The following is an 18,970-nucleotide window of genomic DNA, read 5'->3' on the forward strand; positions in this document are numbered from 1 at the left end:
TTAAAGGGAGGGCTGCAGTGATGGTGACAGTGCATAGAGAGGAGCTTGAGATCGTGGAAATGGACGGCGTGGAAAAGCAGAACGGATTGTTCCTACGCTCTACGTAGATGCCCCTGACATGCCCGCAAGATGAGAGGCTAGAGACTTCTTGTCGTACTCTGCTGCTCGTCTATAAAGCCCAGTCCTGCCTCGACGAAGTTATCACTCATATCCCACCTTGATTATCACGATTCCCCAGAATCTCTTCCAAGCTATCTCTATCCACACAGGTTTCCAAAGAGCACTACCTCACCAACCCATCAAAAGAAACACAAAACGCGATGAAGCCCATCACAAGCCTCGTCTCCCTCTTCCTCCCCCTCCTTACTCTCGCCTCACCGGCACCCCTCACCCCCCGCCAATCCGACTCTCAAGTCCGTATCACGGCAATCACCACCACCGGTGATGGCTGCCCCTCAGGGACCTACTCCTCTTCCATCAACGAAGCCGGCACCGTCCTAACCCTTGGCTTCGACACCTACCAATCCGCCGTCGGCCCGGGCGTCCCGGGGCCCGATCGCGAAAAACACTGCGAGCTCTTCGTCACCCTTCGGTACCCTGTCGGGTGCACCACTGCCTCGCTGACCACCACCTACCACGGGTTCGCCATCCTGCAGCAGGGCGTCTCGGGCGTGGTGGCCTCAACGTACAACTTGTCGCCGGGCAGCCTTACGAATGGGAATCCCTCGTCGACGGTGTTGAGTGGCGCGCAGTGGGTTGATGGGGATGTTTATACTAGGAACGACGTCGTTGCTGCGAGGGTTTCGGTCGTGAGTCAACAGCAGAGGGATATTAGCTTCGTGGTGAGGAATAGGGTTCTTCTTACGGCGGGGGACTCGTCGCAAGAGGGAGTTGTCACTGCTGATGATGTTACGTTGAGCATTACAGGTCAGGCGAGCTGTTAGTTGGGATGAGGCATGGTTTTGAAGGGGGGTTAGTACGTTTTGTGTGTATATGTACTTGTGTATTGTTCTATTCTCCTCGCTGGTCTATACGCTCTTGTGTGGCGGTTGAACCAGTTCGAAAGCTAAGTTCGCAGTTTCATCTAAGATTGATTAATTTCAACAACCACCCTAGACTCACATGGCATGGCTATCCCTGTCCTCGCGCTGGCCTTTTTAATCTTATGCCATTTCCATTATGCATTATGTACAGGAATCAATTCGTTCGTCATAAGTTCATTGCATATCCAATCATCTTGACAAGTTTGAAACGACAAGTGACGACAGTATATGAGGCACAATAACGCCCAACTCCCAGAGGCAATAAACTGGGTAAACACAAGAGCTTCCAGCAGCAACCGATGAGAAGTTTCCGACGTGGGATGGTCCGTCGGTAAAGAGTGGGCATCCAGTCTAGAAGTCAAACCCTCTTGTAAAAAGAAGAGAAGAACACTCCCTGACTCTGACCTCCCCCCAAGATTCCCTTCCCATCCCAGGCGGCAAAAAAGGCTATGCTCACGCCAAGGGATCGAAAAAGAAATAAGCAGCCATATGGAAAGAATACATCACCGCCCAGCCCCGTCTCTCTTTGATTTTTACAGACAACACTGGTCATTGTCGTGCCACATAACTCATCCTACACTCGACCAACCCCCCCGCCTAATCGTAACAGGTCACACACTACCATCTCATCGAGCGACACCACCACTATACGAACCATGACTCTCATTTTCCTCCTCCGAAATCCAAAACTCTGTCTTCTTCCTAATCCCAGCCTCAAGCTCAACCTCACTCCCATCGCTCCTCGAAACGGAAGGCCGTCTCCTCCCCTCGATGAGCGTGGCGGCGCGGTCCATGACCTTGTCGCCTCGCAAGTTATCGGTGCGATGGGCCGAGCGGGGGCCGTTCGAAAAGGACGAGCGGAGATACTGGTTTCGGTTGCCGTAGTTGGTGTCGTGGGGGGTGGTCTCGCCACGGAAGAAGTAGAGGTAGATTTGGCGGGAGAGGGCGAGGTTGGCGGCGATGATGCCGAGGTAGAATTCGAGGTTGGACCAGATGGCGGCGATGGCGTAGGTCCCTGGGTGGTTCTAACGTCAGACAATGGTCCGAATAAAGGGGGTAGGGCGTAGTTTCTTACATGTAAGATCATTCGTGATGATACCCAGAGAGGCGGCACGGGCAATACCGAAGCCAGTAGCACTGTTGAAGGTTACACCGGTTAGCATCCGAAAGCATTCCCCACCATGGTGCCGGTTTTTCCGCCCTGGGGCACTGGGACCTTAATACTTACATCAGACCCAAGCTCATCAAGCTCCAGGCCATGAACTTTGTCTTGAAGGGAATGCGAACCTTCCAGATGACGACAAGAGGAAGCAGCGAACAGAGAAAGTCGGTCACAATGGAGTAAGCTGCACATTCGTTAGTCTCTCTTGCATCCAGCCCCCTTTTCGTCCCTCGCCACCGCAGATAGCCAACAACCTGGATGTGTGCGTTCCCAACTTACCAATTGTAAAGTAAATCGAGTAAATCCGAACCTTGGGCTCCCAACACTCCCCATTCCCTCTCCAATATCCCACAGGCCTGCACTCAGCCAACAGGATCACGATAACGCCAAAGTTCGTAATGATCAGGCCCGCCATAGCACAATACAAAATAATCTTCAAGTTCTTCGAATCCTTCAATCGTAGAATCAACAACATGATCGAAAGCTTCAACACGCAGATCCCCGAAAACAGACAAATCTGCGCCCACCAGCCCAGCTGGTTGTTCATGACGTAGTCCTGTTCGTCGACGTAAGGCCGGTGTTTCCCGTTGCCGTAGGAGACGACCTGGACAATTTGCAGGCCGTAGCGGATGATGGCGATGACGGTCACGACGCACATGGTGGCGTCGTCCCAGCCGAGGGTGTGCAGGGCGGTGCGGATCCACATGCGGAGGATGGTCGTTACGATGACGAAGAAGATGAGGACGCCGGAGAGGGCGATGAGGAGGGGGCCGACATTTTCGGAAGGGGGTAGGTCGGTGTCGGTTGTCGAAGACATGATGGGCTCGATTGGAGGAGGAGAGGAAAGGGGGGAAAAGAGACACTGTTGTTGGGTTGGCTGGCGAGTGTCTGAAGAAGTGAAAGAATGGGAACACGGGCGTTGGCAGCCAAAACGTGTGGAGAAGCGGGTCTTAATATGTGTTATATCAGATCCTCAGACCCAGGTTTTTGCCCTTGGCACCAAGGACGGGTCTGAAGAACAAGAAGAGGTAGAGAAAGAGGGAGGTAGACGGGAAATGGAGCCCGTGATATACCATAGATCCCAAACACCACAGAATCAAGATGTAACCTCGCAGAGGGGGGGATTTGAAGAGAAACAAAAAGAATAAGCACGAACAGACTCCTCGATGGCAACCTACTTCGTGGTATCAGAGAAGCAACGAGAGGTGACCACCGGGAGTGTAGAGTTGAACCGGTGCGGGAGGGGCGTGAAGATTCTATTAAGGTTATCTCTCAACCCCCTTAGATCTTCGCAGAGCCGTTACTTGGGAGCGAGGCCCGCCTTCGATATCCGACAGGCGCTATGGCGTCTCTCCTAGTTCCGTGGATTCTGTGGCGCACGAGAGAGACGGAGAAACAGACGAACGGGAATGGGTTCTTGCCGGGGTTCGAGAAGGCGAGATATTCTGCATCGCATGGCGCTGGGGTTCATGGTCTTAGGACTCTCAGCACGCCCCATCCATCCACGGCGTCACACCCGAACGGAAAAGGTGGCTGCAGAAAAGAATGCGAATACCCCTGAATGTCTGGAACCTGAAGAATTAGCAAGATGGGTGAGGAAGGACTCGTCTTCCAGCGTCGGGGTGCCTCCAGGATGAAGGGGAAGGATTTTTTAGAGTTTCGGCGGAAAAGTGGCAGGGGTTTGCTCGAGATGTCAGGCTAAAGGCGGGCGTCGCCTGGCTGCTGCCGTAGCTGTTTGCTGCTAATGCTCCCTTGCTGCTTGCGTGGGGGGTGTGTCTGCGAGTGTGTGTGTGGTGCGTGATCGTATGTGCGTGCCCTTTCGAGCATTGATGGGACAAGTTTTGATGGGGATCCGGGGTATCGAAGAATAGGCAAGGCGACGCAAGCGTGGTACTGGAAACGAGTGTGAATTGAGGATTATTTGTGGCTGTCGGTGGCTTTCCCGAAGCGAGTCGCAATGAAGATGGATGATTCCTGCGATCTTGGACCGGGGTGGTTGGTGACATTCATTCACCCTTGCTGCATTTTGGGAGACCTTCTGTCACTTCTCAAGACGAATCACAGAGTCTAGACACACACTCTCTCTTCTTGCTTTTGCCACTTCTCTCAGCTCGATCGACAGCATCTCCAAGCGTGGAAAAGAGGGGCCCCCTTTCCGCTCGGATCTCGATGGCTGGCCCAGTGCTTCGTATAGTGTAAAGCGGCTGGATAAATGTTAATGGTATAAACAGAAACGGATGTTCGGCCGTCGATCTCGACGGGCAGGATTCCAGGTGTGGCGTCACTTTTGCCAGCGGGAGCGGGAGAATAGACTATAATGCGGTCCAGCCGGTGTATCAAAGTAAACTTCGAAGTCGAAGTACCTGGACACTTATCGTAATAGTGTCGCAGGAATTATAGGGCAATTTACGAAGTACGAGATCCTTTCGTAGGGCAGCTGGGCCCTTGGGTTCTTGGCCCAGGACTAGAGAGAGAAGGGCATAGACTAGTCAAACAGCTTGGCCTATTCGAGTCTCGCTTCGGAAAGCCGCGTGCCCCGGACGTAGTCTACTCACACAAAGCGTGAAGCAGAGAAACTAGTCGTGAGCATTGTTGTTTTAGTGGTCACTGAAGGTCAATTTGCGTGGAACGGAGACAGGACACAAGCGACATTGGCGAATGGATGGTCCGCGTGGCAGCTTAATTTCTCACCGGTGTGGACCAGGAGAGAGAAAGGATTGCGCATTGGGACGCTACCCAGATGCAAGTCGACATGGATCTAATCGTCCCATGCCCTTAGCTAGGGTGTAAGTGGGAGAAATACCTCAGTGTTTCTGTCGTCCCTGTCTGGCCCCAACAAGAGCAAGTTTTCTTATCTCTCGTTTCTTCTCGGCCACGTCTCTATGTAGTGCAGTTTAACCTTTGTACGCGACTAGTCCAAAGTCTATTTGGATCGCCCCGGACTAGACTGCCTTGTGGAGGGACGATCATCGATTATCAACGATCGACAAATGCAAGAGAGTAGATGGATCGGAATCCGGCAAGCGTGTAACTTGAAGAGACTGTAAATAAAAGAACCTTAAAAGATGCATGCGATGCTTCTCAAAGAGAATGTTCTATGTGATCGACGAATTAATCCCTTTGTCTTTTCTTTTGTATTTTTAACCCCATTCTTCTTTCCCAGGCTTTCTCTTTCTGCGTTCTAGACCACAAGGACTACCCCCCTCCCCCATTTCCGATTATTCTCTTCTTCATTCCATTCATTCCATTCTTTTCCTTCTCCCGCTGGTCCGGCTGCGTGTACCATCTTCCGCGGGGTCCCTTGCAATGTCCATGAGTAAACATGGCGCGATGGAAAACCTGCAAGGTACAGCACAGGATCCGAGGACACACGGCCTCCTTCATCGGCTTCATCAGTGATACTACAAAGTAGTTGATCCTTCGATGTCTTGAGGCAATGTCGGAGTTGGGGGCATCAATTCATAACCTTGGTAGTATAGATGATACACTGTGGAGTCTGGTCGTACTTGGATGCCTCCGGCACATTGGAGGCTTCCAACGGACCCTGTTGAGCGACGACAAGGAGGACAAAAAAAAAATAGTACTCGAAGCCACTCGACGGTCAAAGGAATCGCAGTCAAGTGTCGAGATTCGGTGTCCGAAAAGGTAGCGAAAGCCCGTACATCTCACCTCGGAAGCTGCACACTTCGTACAAAGCAACTTCACCTTCTTCTCTGTCTCGGTTGTTGGTTTCTACTTCGAGTAATGTACTTTGTACCGTCCCACGAATCCACCGGTCATATCGAGGGTGGAGACATGTCCGGGATTTTAACCACAAGATCAAGATGGCATTGCCTAGTGCCCGGTCGGTATCGCATCACATTGGCCACCACTATCTTAGTAGCCTCTGCTAAACTGCCTAACCCTAACATTAGTCGATATCATCAATCGTGCTGGTTAGCATCATTGCGTCGTCCGAGTTATAGCGGACGAGGCAACAAAGTTTATAGCTTATTCCACGGGGGACGACGGACGTTCGCCTCTGGCTCCAGCTCTAGTCCGGATCCTTCGGAGGTTTGATCAGGATGAGCCAGCTTCATACTGATGTACCATTCTCTCATTTCGCTTTGATTTCTGACTCGATCATTCTTTGTAGTATACGCTACTTTATGCCTGGCCCATTTAATAGAGTTTCGGTCGGCTCCGAATAGCGCTAGTCCTGGACAAGCAGCTCTCTCGCAAGAACAATAGCTGGCTGGCTGGCTGGCTCGCCAAATTCTCGGCGCAACGCTGACAATGGAAAGGATCTCTTCAGGGGATTCGCGTCGTCATGGCGGCGCATTGCGGGAAATTACACAGCTTGGCCCCCCTGCTTCATACATTCTGAAGTATAAGATCGGAATCCTTCCATTTTAGCCAGACACGGGCTCAATCCATGCCCGATCCCTGTCACTGTCAAGTGTATCCATGCCCTATCCAGGCCCTGTCATCGGTTCCAGGGCAGCTCTTCCGAACCAGACTGCTACGCTGCCATCAGAATCATGTAATGCAGGGCTGCACTGCAGCAGAGCACACAACGAGGGGAAAGGAATCAATTGAATCAATTGAAAATCCTAGAAGCTTGGCATTTCGCTGTGAAAGGAAGGTCGGCTGCATACTTTGTCGTGAATCACTCTTCTCATCTCCATGCAAATCTTCTGGCACCACAACTTCGACACTGCCGCCCCTTGGCCTGCGAGACCTCGAATGCACTCGTCTCTTCATCTTGTCTACTCCAGATTCCCATTCAATATCGCCTCCCTCCCCGCTTTTGACATCATCTTAGGAAGACCCGCCGAAAAGCTTGTTCACCAAGAAGCATAAAGGAGTCGAGGAACACGGCGGCCTCAATTGCCTCTATGCAATACATTTTCAATAGTGTTGAGCCGTCCCCCCCTTTAGGGCGACTAGCGCATCCGGGCGCATCATCAAGTTCCCCGGGACGGACGAGTGAAAACTTTCTTTCTCAGCAGGGCTGAAGGGAGGATCCCACGTTAACTCCGAAGATCCGCCAATAGCGGATCTTCCCTTGTGGGAAGAGGTTGACGCCAGCTTAGCGTGTTTAAGGTATTTTAGGCGATGTTTGTTGGAGACAGTTTCGGTGCTGGTTTGCCAGAGGGATGAGGGGAAATGAGGTGCAAGGTCGCTCAGGGCAGGATGTGGACTTGAAGGAATGGTGTCAATATCTTTCTCCGTCTCAATACGACCCTATCCTGGTCGACAGGGACAAGGGAGTGAAATCTCAGCCGCTATTCCCGACGCCAAGGATCTCGCATCTGCATCTCACAAATCAAGGATTCTCCAAGAAGAATTCCAGGGGACTGGAGAACTGGAGAGGGGAACACAGATCACCTCGTAATACGTACATGCATACTTCGTATACATATTCCATACATGGACCGCGTAACTCTGACCAGTTGTACGAAGGAATCCTATTCTTTCTGTTCTCTCTTGCGGGTTCTAAATTACTCGCACAAAGTATTCACGACTCGTCTGGGTAGGATCAATGTCCATTGCGACTCCGCTCATGTCTTACTCTGCGGTGCTTGACTCGCCAAGACCAGAAAGTCCTTGCTATGCCGTCTATCTAGCCATTCCTTATAATCTCCTGCAGGGAATCTCCCAGTCTCTGCATGTCAGTCCCCGCCTCCCTTCATCTGGCTCAACCATGGATCCTGTCAAACGATCTCCTTCTTTCGTTTTCCCCTGCGTTTCCCTTCTCTTTCCCTTCCCCCACCGTCGTCGCCCCCAAGAACTCTACGGTCTGCCTAACAGGCAAAGCATGCGAACTATCCCTATTCTTCTTAGCTCGAGCCCCCCACATCCTGTGTCGCGCAAGCCGTCAACCAAGAATGTGCAAAAGCTGAGAAACAGGTCCTATTCTCTGAACTTGCGCTTGAAGATTCCCGTCTTGCCGCCCTCCCCCGACAGACTTCGCACATACATTCCTGTGCTTCAGCATACCCGTAAGAATAATACAGGTCGTAGACACCTTCCAGGTCAAGCAGTGGGCCGTGTTCGGTCCTCCAATAATACAACCCAAGCCCAGTGCTCCCCCACAAAGGTCCCTCCGCGTTCCCTCGTTCCCTCTTGGCTTTTCCTCTCAAATATTCCCGCATCTTCCGGACACTCCTGTCTGTTCTCCCCCTGGACCCCGCAAACCTGCGGCTACTACCTTAGCATTGAAATTGGGTCTTCTTTGTTCTATCATTTTCTGCGAAGTAAGCTCCTTCGTCCATGATGCTGCTCCCCCCTCACTCGATTCCTCTTCTCTTTCGATGTAAGACCAAAAGAGGACTGGGCCAGGCCAATGCTTATATTACCTGTTACTTCCTTCCCACTTTCTCGTTCCATGCAAATTCCCCTTCGAAGTATTAGCGTCGACTGTAAAGTGCGGCCTCTACACTCCCCCCGGCTCGTGTTTTATTTCGTCCTTTACCATCAGAGCTTATCCTCGTTTTCCTCCGCCTTAGCCGCCTGGCTTCCCGAAGCCATTAGCTGCTCTAGCGAAGTAAGACAGCGGACCATGAAGAGCGGACGGAGAGTTTCTTGTTTGGGGCCATTCCCCCCAGCAAGCCAACAGCATCATATCTGCCCATTATGGACGTAGCGTAGCATTTTCATTCTATATCTCACAGCCCCCCAAGCTGCTGCGGACCTGTCTCTCCTTCCATTGTCCCTTCACCAAGCTAACTAACAACCCACTCCGTAACTGCCGCCCTGAGCCCGCCGGTCTTGGAAAGTGAGAGCTCCTTGAAGCCTGTAAAAACTACATTGAAGCCTTGTTCAATATTCGTAATTATGCTTCAAGGTCAATAGCTCCAGGCCATTGATTTCCCCTATCCCCCTTCCCTAATCCATTCAGAGCCCTCCATAGCTTCCTACCCTCCCTTATTTCCTACTTCTATATCCCCTCCATCTCCTCCCGCTTTTCTTCGAGCCTTTTTCTTTTTTATCTTCACGGTATCTCTTCAGTCCAGCCAATACATTCGCTTCTCTCTCTTTCTGGCTGAATCACATTCCCTTAAAACCTTCTTTTTGCCTGTGTTGCTTCCAATCAGCGGAGGAATCCGTCCATCCACCTTCTCCCGACAATCTGGTTCTCGCCCGTTTAAAGTATAAGAGGCAAACATGAAGCTCGGTCTCATTCTAGCCTTATCGGCTGCCGTCTTGGCTAAGCCGAAGAAGAAGTGTGACGATGTATATGACTATGTATGTTTTAACCTTTTTCTGCCTCGGGATTTGACTCTCTCACTCCCACCATCGCGTCGAGTTTCCCAACCACAATTTGCTGTGCGATGACGCTCTCTTTTTCCCCGTCTCCCCCCACGCAAAGCATAGAGTTCACTGAACCGAAGCTTGCTCGTGCTCTACCTTTAATTCCCGTCCTCCCGTCCTCCCGCTCTTGAAGAACCACGCACCAATGAAGCAAACAAAAGCCCCCGACTAACACCAACCTAAACAGATCGTCGTCGGAGGCGGTACAGCCGGCGTAGCCGTCGCCGCCCGCCTCAGCTCAGGCCTCCCCGACGCGCGCATCCTCCTCCTCGAGGCCGGGCCCGCCGCCCCCGATGAGCTCCGCATCAACATCCCCGGCATGCGCGGCACCACCCTCGGCACCGTGTACGACTGGAACTTCACCTCCGTGGCCCAGCCCTCCGTCAACAACCGCGTGTTCAGCTACAACCGCGGTCGCGTTCTCGGCGGGTCTTCGGCTCTCAACTTGATGTCGTACGACCGCGCCGCTGCCGCTGAGTATGACGCGTGGGAGGAGCTGGGAAATCCCGGGTGGAACTGGGACTCGATGATTGAGGCGATGAAGAAGTCGGAGACGTTTACGGGAAAGAACACGGAGACGTATGGTAGCGAGGGCGTGGGAGACAGCGGGCCCGTGCAGGCCGTTGTGAACAGATTCGTGCCCGTGCAGCAGGACACGTTCATCCCAACTCTCAATGGCCTGGGCGTGTCGTCCAACCTCGAGTCGTTGGGCGGCGATCCTCTCGGCGTCATGTTCCAGCCTAGCAGCATCGACCCGGTCCCCTGGAACAGGTCATACTCTGCCAACGCCTACCTGCCCATCGCGGGGTCCAACCTCCACGTCGTCACCGACACCACCGTCGCCAAGGTCAACCTCGCCAAGTCCGGAAAGAAGCAGCGCGCCACGGGCGTCACGCTCCTCGACGGCACCGTCGTCCGCGCCAACAAGGAGGTCATCCTCTCGGCCGGCTCCGTCCAGTCCCCCGTGCTCCTCGAACTTTCTGGTATCGGTTCCTCTAAGGTCCTAAAGGCCGCCAAGATTAAGCAGCTCGTTGACCTCCCCGGTGTGGGAGAGAACCTCCAGGATCACCTGCGCATCCAGACCTCGTACCAGCTCAAGCCGGGATACATCTCCTTTGATAACTTCCGCGCCAATTCTTCCTACGCCGCTGAGCACCTTGCGCTGTGGCTCGCCGGTCAACGCTCCCACTACATGTACACGGGTTCCGGCTACGCCTTTATGAACTGGGACCAGGTCCTCGCTGACAACGGCACCGATATCCGTGCCCGCGCTCAGGCTGCCGCCGCTGCTGACCCGCATCCCGTCACGCAGAAGAAGATTGATTTCCTCTCCGACTCCACCATCCCCCAGCTCGAGCTCATCTTCTCCGACGGCTACACCGGCGTCAAGGGATACCCCGCCGCCACCTCTCCCCTCTTCGGCCAGCAATTCTTCACCCTCATCGCGGGCCTCATGCACCCCCTCGCCCGCGGCAGCATCCACATCAACACCGCCAACCCCAGCGCCACTGCTAACCCCGTCATCAATCCCAACTTCTTCAACAACCCCCACGATCTCCAGGCCATCGTCGAGGCCGTCAAGTACTGCCGTCGCGCTGCCACTACTGAGCCCATGGCTTCCCTTTGGGATAACGAGTATGAGCCCGGCTTCGATGTCGTCGATGGCTCCGATGAGCAGTGGAAGGCTTTTGCGCTCAGCACCGCCCTTAGCATCTTCCACCCCGTCGGCACTTGCTCAATGCTTCCCAAGGCTGACGGCGGTGTTGTTGATCCTAAGCTCAAGGTTTACGGCACCGATAACCTGAGGGTTGTCGATGCTAGTGTTATTCCTCTGCTTATTTCCGCTCATATCCAGACTGCCATTTATGGTATTGCGGAGATTGCTGCCGATATCATCATTGACGAGGCATAAGGAGAAGAATCTCGTGTTTTCATGGGGGACATTTTCATTTCGTGGAGAGTAAGAGCGTGTTTACTTGCCTGTGTTTGTGGACATACTTTGCATCGTGCGCAACATTGAATACCTTCTGGAGAGTGGGTAGACACTCCGAACTTCGCTATATATAATATTAGATTCCCGAACGGTTCCAGTCCCAATCAGATGTATTTCGTCCACTCCTTCGATATAGTCTTAGTGATTCGTGCCATCTCACGTCAACCGGTGCCTGGACAGATGGCGGAAGCATGATCCAGAGAACGTGGAGAGAAAAAGGGCCAGGTAGTGCATGTGATGAACCCGAAGAGAGCCTCCCGCAGGTTAGAGAATGATTGCGGGACATCAGGTGTATAGACGAGAAAGAGGACGGCCCACGGGTGCCTCCTCCAACCGTGAGGAGAGACCCAGTCCGAACTTGGAAATGATTCTCCTACTAAGCACTCCCTGCGATGATGCAGAAGTTGGGATTAAGCATCGAGGGGCGAGCCGGAAACCAAAGGTAAGCTCACAGGAGACTCTCATCTCGCCCAATCGAAGGTTACCATCTTACTCTACCTGCTCTCGCAAATCCAAAAGGAAGCAGAATCTGTGACAGTGTGGTTTAAATGGTCCAAACCAGCTGGAGGCGTTGAGAAATCCTAGCCTATGCGGTTAAATCGAGTCTGATTCACTCATTTCAGGACGAAAGGTACCCCAATTCTTGCGACAAGTCAGGTTCTGTGAGCCGTTGGGGATATAAAACAGCCCTCTTGTCGGCCCGGCCCGCCTGTGGTGAGACATGAATCTGGACGCCTTCGCGACTCGACGGGGCGAAGGGGTTTTGCAATTTTGCCCGCAAACTATTGATGCAGCGAACACGCGATCATACGACCCGAACGGTCCCCACGAAGAGGCGCTGTCGTATGACGGAATTTTCATGTTTGATAGACTGGGCAGTGAAGAAGACCTCGAATATAAAAATCGCCATTCGGGGAGGGAATGGGGTTTTTCGTCTGTTCCGATCTCAAAGGCGACGATTGCTCATGTCAATTGACGCCTCCTAGACCTCCCATTGTCTACAAAACGCCTAACGTGAGGGTTTCAATATCGTATAAATTTTGGCCGCTGCTCCGTGCTGCCCCCTCTTAGACCGTTTCCTTCCTAGGGGTTTGAAGTTCTCCAATCGCAGCTTCTGATTGAGAGACTGTGAGGTCGTCGGCTACGTCGCAGGAAGGCACCGGGGCTTCGCCGTCTCATGCGCGGCAGCAGCGCTGGGGTCGGGATTCGAGACTGGTGCAGGTACGGATTGGAAACGCCACAACTTTTCCTTCCACCTGCAAAGAAGACGACAGAGACCCTTAGGGCCAGTGGAGCCGCAAGGTGTTCAATCTATTGCCGCATCAAACTCCTCTCGACTTGAAACAGTGACAACAAGGGACTCAAACTCCGACTCCCTGTTCCGAAGCGCCGCAGACATGCCTTACCTCCTCCTCGATATCCTAAACCAACCCGGCGAAGAAGAAGCCAACAAGATCCTCGGCCGCCTCGTCATCGACCCCTATAACCCCCTCAAACACTCCTTCGCGCCCAAGGAACCAACCCGCATCATCAAGCCCTTCCTCGACGAGAAACTCGACATCGTCCGAGCAGACGTCTACGCGAACAAACTCCACAGCTCGTCGCTCAGGGCCGCTTTCCACGATGCCCTCATGTACGATGCGACGAGGGAGAAGCAGGGGAGCTATACTCTTAGCTCCAAGTTGATTCAGCGGCGACGGCTTCAGCGGATCGAAGATGCGTTCGAGGCTGTGATTGCCGATGAGCGGGCCGTCGTCGAAATCCGCAAGATGATGAAGAAGCGGTCTCCTAAGAAACTGTATTTCGTGACGGGGATTCTGGTTGCTATGGATGCCAGCACCGGTACAGATGCCGCGTCGAACGAGGATCGAAAAGTCACAGTCCAAGTCACCGTTCCGGGCGAACTCGCCGCCGCAATCCCGGCCGCCGCCCTCGCCGCAGGCCAAAAAGTTGGAGAGATTGAAGGCGGGAGGCGCGTCGAGAAAGCTTCTGGGATCTCTGGGACGGTTTCGGGGCTAAAGGTCTTCGCTATCGAGTATTCTGGGTGTTCCCGGCGCGGGTGGTTCTCGAGCAGGTACGATCCCACGGCCCTTGACTTGGGAAAGGAGACGACCGCGGTTCGGGGGCGGTTCAGCATTGGGGCGCCGCCTCCGGACTATGGGGCTGCGAGACCTTCGGAGGAGGGGCATGAGGGCGGAGAGGAGGAGCTTGGAAAGGAGGTGTTTGGAAAGGAGGAGTTTGGGCAGGAGGATTTTGTGGAGGAGGTCGGTGGATTGGATTTGTGTCTGGATTCGATGGCGACTTTTGATGGGGAGGGCGGAGAGAAAGATTCACTTGTCGTGCTGCCCTGGGAGGAGAAGGAGCAGGACGGGAAGGAAGACATATGAATTATGGTGACCAGGAGTTATTTATTCATCGTAATTTTGCATTGTTTGATTGAATTGGCGATTGGGAGCACTGGAGGCATGGCATGGCGAAACGAGGGCGACGAGCGAGCACAGTAAGAGCGAGAGACCTGGTTCTAGGAAATATGGAAACAGTAAGGCATCAATTGTGTGACTCTTAATCTCGATGCTTGCGGCTATCAAGTCATAGACTTCATTCAAAACAGATCGAGGCAGTTCAGGCCTCTGCTCCAAGAACTCGACATACAGTTGCATTCGAAACACAGCTTCTGGCAGTACACCGCGTAGTTATATCACAAAGGAGTCAGTGGGAAGAAAATAGAAAAGATGTATAAAGTATGATACGAATGAAACAACCCAGGCTTAAGCTGCCGAGCGAACCTTGGCAACGGGGCCCAGGATCACTGCGTCCGAATGCGTCGTCGGCAGCCAAACGCTTCAGGAACAGTGCCTCGAGTCTCGCCCAGAAAAGAGTTGCGGTAAGTTAACCATACCGAGCTCTTTGGGGAGCCGATCACTCGCCCACAGTTCAATGGGGATAAGGACGCGTGGGAGGCGAATCTCCTCCTAGGCGTTATGGATACGGGGTCGGTGGAACGTTTTACGCTCCTCGAAGCGTGTTAAGGCATTCTCTCCTTGTAAGTCAGCTATGCTCATAAGGCTCCTCGACGTCTAGCTTTCGTCTGACCCATCGCCTCCCCTCATGGGCGGAGACTGGGAGGTTGCAGTATGTGCTTCGGTTATCGAGTCTTTTGAGGCTCTTCTAGGTGTTCGTTCGTGGAAAGTGGAGAGGGCCTCTAGGGGATCATGGGACAATCCGACCTACCATTGCTCCGAGTATCACGTTCTCGCAGGGCTCAGCGGTGTACCGTGAGGCTTCAATGAGGCAAGATCATTGACACCATCACTCCATCCCTAGAACCTCGAGCGTGGTATTCTTGACGGCTGATATCTCGATGTTCTATTAAGCAGCTCGTAGTGGGAATTAAGCCATATCACACACCACCTCAGTCCGACGTTCTTCCCTCTCAGCAGTAACCCGTCCACCACCAGGCCGCACCTTCCTTCTCACCACCCACCCCTTCCCATCCCTCCGCTCCTTCCCAATCCACGAGCCCCTCAAAACAAGCACTTGCTTATGTGTTATATGTGACAATAAGCCCCCGGATCATCACCAGCAGCAGATGGCTCGATTGTCAGACGACGCAGCGAGGAAGCTCGGGGGAGCAGGAACCACTGTTCGAACCCTGGCGAGGGGGAAAACTTTAGGGGCCGATCCTCCCAGCGGCCGCCGGTGCCCAGGGATCGAGTAAAGAAATACCTGTTTTTCGAAAAAGAAGATCCCCATCCCGTAGGGTGATTCCAGGGTGGTTCTGCAGGCGCGCGAGTAACCCGACGGGGTTATAAGGGCGGAAAAGTTATTTTTTGTTAATTGAGAAAAAAAAAAAAATCCAATCTTTTTAATGTGAAGCTGGAATTCGAACTGGTGATGTTAAAACCAGGAGGAGTGAAATTGTTTGCCTTGTCATTCAAAAAGCAATGCCTCGAAAACAAGGCGTCAAAACTATCAAACCAGCCAATCAGGGACGGCACAATCCCAGCATCTCAGCATCTTCAGCATCGATTCCGAAATTCCGCATTCTCAAAAGAAACGACACCTGAACTGCCGCACCTCGAACCCTCCAATTCCCTCCCAATTGGACTCGAAAACTACAACGAAATGACGTCGGAATCCTCTACCCAAGCCCCCAGGCGTACGTATCGTCCCCATTCCGCCTTTCCCCGGCTCGGCACGCTGTCGAATTGATCACTCACCGACGCAAACAACTCACCTCCCCACCAATGCCTCCCCCGAAATTGAACAGAGAGAACGACACTTGCTGGCCCGTTACTGACGATATTGTTTTTCTCTAGTGGCGACTCGCGAGGAGATGCGGGATGCCAAGCTCCCCATCGCCTACCGTGACAGCTGCGCCCACCTCCTCATTCCTCTGAACCGATGCCGATACGACACCTACTACCTGCCGTGGAAGTGCACAGTGAGCCTCGATCCTCCCTTCCCTTCTCTTTTCATCTCTTGACGGGCCCGTCGGCGAAACGAGATATCGAGCCGAGAGCGATACTGACCACATTGGGATCTCTGCGAGTGTAGGACGAGAGGCACAGCTACGAAAAGTGCCAGTACGAAGAGTTCCAGAAGCGAGTCGCCAAGATGGACGAGCTACGCGCGGCGAAGGGCGGTGCGAGGAGCAACTAGACGATGCGGGGGAATACGATAAAAGGGTGGGAGGGGATATGGTCTTGAGGGGAACAGTCATTTCCCCTGTGTATATGGTCTCCCGAGGTTTCATACGGATTCTTTAACCTCCCCTTGTAACAATTCCTTTGTTGCCTTGTGTGAAATGGAACTTCAATAGACTGGCTTTGGGGCCAATTCGAGTCGAACATTTCTCGCGCTTCTTCTCTCTCGACCATTTCGTTGCGACGATGACGGCGATAACGAGACAGACGCCGGGTTCCCGGGTTCAGAACAAGAGTAAGGAGCGAATAGAGGTCAATTTGAACGAAGGGGGGTTATCGAGCTCGAGTGTGAGCGTCGCAATTGCATTGGACCGTTTCCTTCTCCTGAATCACTGACTACACATCCGAACAGGGAAAAACCAAGATACCAGCGAACCGAACCATCCTCCCGAAGCACCAGAGACCGTTGCAAAGACCGATTCAATCTTGTTTCAAAAGAGCGGTATCCAATTTCGTCAAACAAAGAAACCATTCCGAACTTTCCCAAGTATAAACTGCCAGCAGGAAGGAAAAAAAGAGAGAGGTGGGAATAAACAGAAGAAAAGAGTGAAAAAGAGAGACAGACCGAGGGGTGATAACTCCAACAAATTACAGAAGCAAAAACCCATTTGAAAAACGCCTTTCCAACCAGAAACCAATAGAACCAGCTCAGCAAAAGACCGACCAGATGAGCGAGGAACAAACCAAAGACCCCCCCACAACTACCACCACTGCTACTCGCTAACCGGAATGATAGGGTCCCACGGCCTCGCCGTATTCCAAAGGAACGTCTGCGCCGCCATCCCATCCTCCGCCTGGACGGTATACTTAACATACCTCGTCCTCTCAGCTCCTCTGCTGCCATTGTTATCTCCCCTCCCGCCCCCAAACAGAGGCGCCGCGAACCCAACCTCCTCCCCCATGGCAACCTCCCTCCTCTCCGCAAGCCCAACAAGAAAATCATCCACCCGCCTCACATACCCATCCACATCCAACAGCGGCGCATTCACAATAATTTGAAACCTCACGGTCTGGATATCAATAACTACCCTCCTCACCTGATCGGGAAACCCGTAGTTGCCCCCGCTGCTGAGAACCCACTCCGCGCCGCGTCGGTCGCCGTTGCTCCGGTGATCGTACCACACCGCGGTGCCGTTCTTGGAGGTGTCGCGGAGGACAAGGCGTGATTCGGAGTCGAAGGTGAGGAGGCAGTGGCGGCGGCTGATTCCGGGCAGTTTGGGGAGGACGATGTCGCAGGTTGTGGGGTCGGTGCCGATGAGGAAGCCGTGGTGGGTTTTGGGGGTGTGGGAGAAGCGGAGCTGGAGGGCGGGGCCGCCGGTAGTTGTGTTCGTGAAGGGATGGTTGTTGTTGTTTATGGTAGAGGTGGAAGAGGCGAAGGAGGTGAGGGATGAGGGGATGAGGTCGGGGAGGGAGGTTGTGTGGAGGGGTTTGTTTTGGGGCATCTGGATGGCCTGCATTGCCAGAGCGTTGCCGTAGGAGGGCACGAGGAAGGCGATGAAGTCGGAGTGGTCCATTGTTGATGTTGTCGTGGATGGAGAGAGTGAAAATGAATGTGGTATAAACAGACTTGGGGACCAGAGGGCCGGGGTATATCAAGACTCGAGACTCGAGCGAAACAATAAAAATAATAAAAAAAAAATAATAGTAAAGGAAGCAAGTAAATAGCAACCAAACGTGGTATTCTCGGCAGCAGCAACAGGGAGTCGACAAGTTCCCAAGGAGGGAATAGAGAAAGACAAAGTCCAGAGACTTGGACCAGCAGCGTATTAATGTATTTCGTAGTAAGTTGTAACCGACTTGGACTTGGGCAAAAAAAAAAAAAAAAGAGTGTGGGTATCGAAACTGGACTTGGACGACGACGAGAGAGAGAAGCTTCCTGACTGGAAGATCTGGAAAACAAGAAAGACAAAAAAAACCGAACGACTTGAACTGATCCAACAAGACACAGCAACGTGGCGAAGGAAAAGAGCCCGATTTAAATAAAACTATCTGGCTACATGGGCCCATCTACAATATTACGAGTTGAATCGGGCATCGTGAAGGATACTGTCCTGCAGGGACCGGCAGACACGGGAAATACAGTCACTTTGGCAAAAACAATTTACTGGGAGCCTACGAATTGCGGAATGAGCCTGCACGCACAAAACGCGGTTTCAAAAGCACCGGTGACGTGGGTGGGCGCGGTGCTTGTCTGGGAATGGGCGGCGGTGGTGGAATGGGCGCGTCTCAGCCAATTGATTTTTCGGTTACCTGGCGGCGACAGACGCGGGTCGAGGGCGACGGACGCGGAGAGCCAGACGACCCCATCTGGATGGGATGGATGGATGGCCAAGGGTCTAGAGGTTGGAAGGGAAACGGGCGGGTAGGGCTTGATCGTTTCGTGGGCAAGGCACAGATGCGGGTTTCGGGATCCTGGGTTTTGGACGAGAGACTTGATTGAACCCAAGAGACCCGTCACTGTCGGTCTGAAATCTATGAAGCTTTGGCTTTCAGACATTGCATGATGAGATCAATCGGAGATCGATCAGTGGCCCGACGACATTCTCTAGACGCTGTTGCCTGAGGCAACTGTAGGCAGCTGTGAAAACAATTAAAGAGAGACATCTTCTGGGAGAGAAGAGTATGAAAAGTACAGTAGACATCTCCCCACAACTATTTTGAAACGTAAAGTCATGTACCGAGTACCATTATTTGAGCAAGCCTGTCTGTCTGCTATGAAACTGGACTTCCAATCCAGATATGCCATCCACGACCAACCATCCGCCAAACG

At 52.9% G+C, this 18,970-nt stretch overlaps 3 protein-coding genes and 3 pseudogenes across 3 annotated transcripts; 4 read left to right on the forward strand and 2 right to left on the reverse strand.

Moving 5' to 3' along the window:
* Positions 1-320: 320 nt before the first annotated feature.
* On the forward strand, positions 321-944 carry SAPIO_CDS2561 (annotated as a pseudogene; the record flags this gene model as incomplete).
* A 725-nt stretch (positions 945-1,669) lies between these two features.
* Positions 1,670-3,022, reverse strand: SAPIO_CDS2562 (uncharacterized protein; the record flags this gene model as incomplete). The annotated part of the gene is made up of 4 exons (XM_016785548.1): positions 1,670-2,058; positions 2,119-2,180; positions 2,272-2,389; positions 2,485-3,022. The coding sequence occupies 4 exons, from the start codon at positions 3,020-3,022 to the stop codon at positions 1,670-1,672; spliced, it is 1,107 nt and encodes a 368-aa protein (XP_016644924.1).
* A 6,332-nt stretch (positions 3,023-9,354) lies between these two features.
* Positions 9,355-11,413, forward strand: SAPIO_CDS2563 (GMC oxidoreductase; the record flags this gene model as incomplete). Its single annotated transcript, XM_016785549.1, has 2 exons — positions 9,355-9,435; positions 9,689-11,413. The coding sequence occupies 2 exons, from the start codon at positions 9,355-9,357 to the stop codon at positions 11,411-11,413; spliced, it is 1,806 nt and encodes a 601-aa protein (XP_016644925.1).
* A 1,478-nt stretch (positions 11,414-12,891) lies between these two features.
* On the forward strand, positions 12,892-13,881 carry SAPIO_CDS2564 (annotated as a pseudogene; the record flags this gene model as incomplete).
* A 1,738-nt stretch (positions 13,882-15,619) lies between these two features.
* Positions 15,620-16,156, forward strand: SAPIO_CDS2565 (uncharacterized protein; the record flags this gene model as incomplete). Its single annotated transcript, XM_016785550.1, has 3 exons — positions 15,620-15,653; positions 15,814-15,938; positions 16,052-16,156. The coding sequence occupies 3 exons, from the start codon at positions 15,620-15,622 to the stop codon at positions 16,154-16,156; spliced, it is 264 nt and encodes an 87-aa protein (XP_016644926.1).
* Positions 16,157-16,913: 757 nt separating this feature from the next.
* Positions 16,914-17,714, reverse strand: SAPIO_CDS2566 (annotated as a pseudogene; the record flags this gene model as incomplete).
* Positions 17,715-18,970: the final 1,256 nt, after the last annotated feature.

Source organism: Scedosporium apiospermum, assembly GCF_000732125.1.
Source record: "Scedosporium apiospermum strain IHEM 14462 chromosome Unknown SEQ_SAPIO_0086, whole genome shotgun sequence".
In the NCBI taxonomy this organism is placed as follows: Eukaryota; Fungi; Ascomycota; class Sordariomycetes; order Microascales; family Microascaceae; genus Scedosporium; species Scedosporium apiospermum.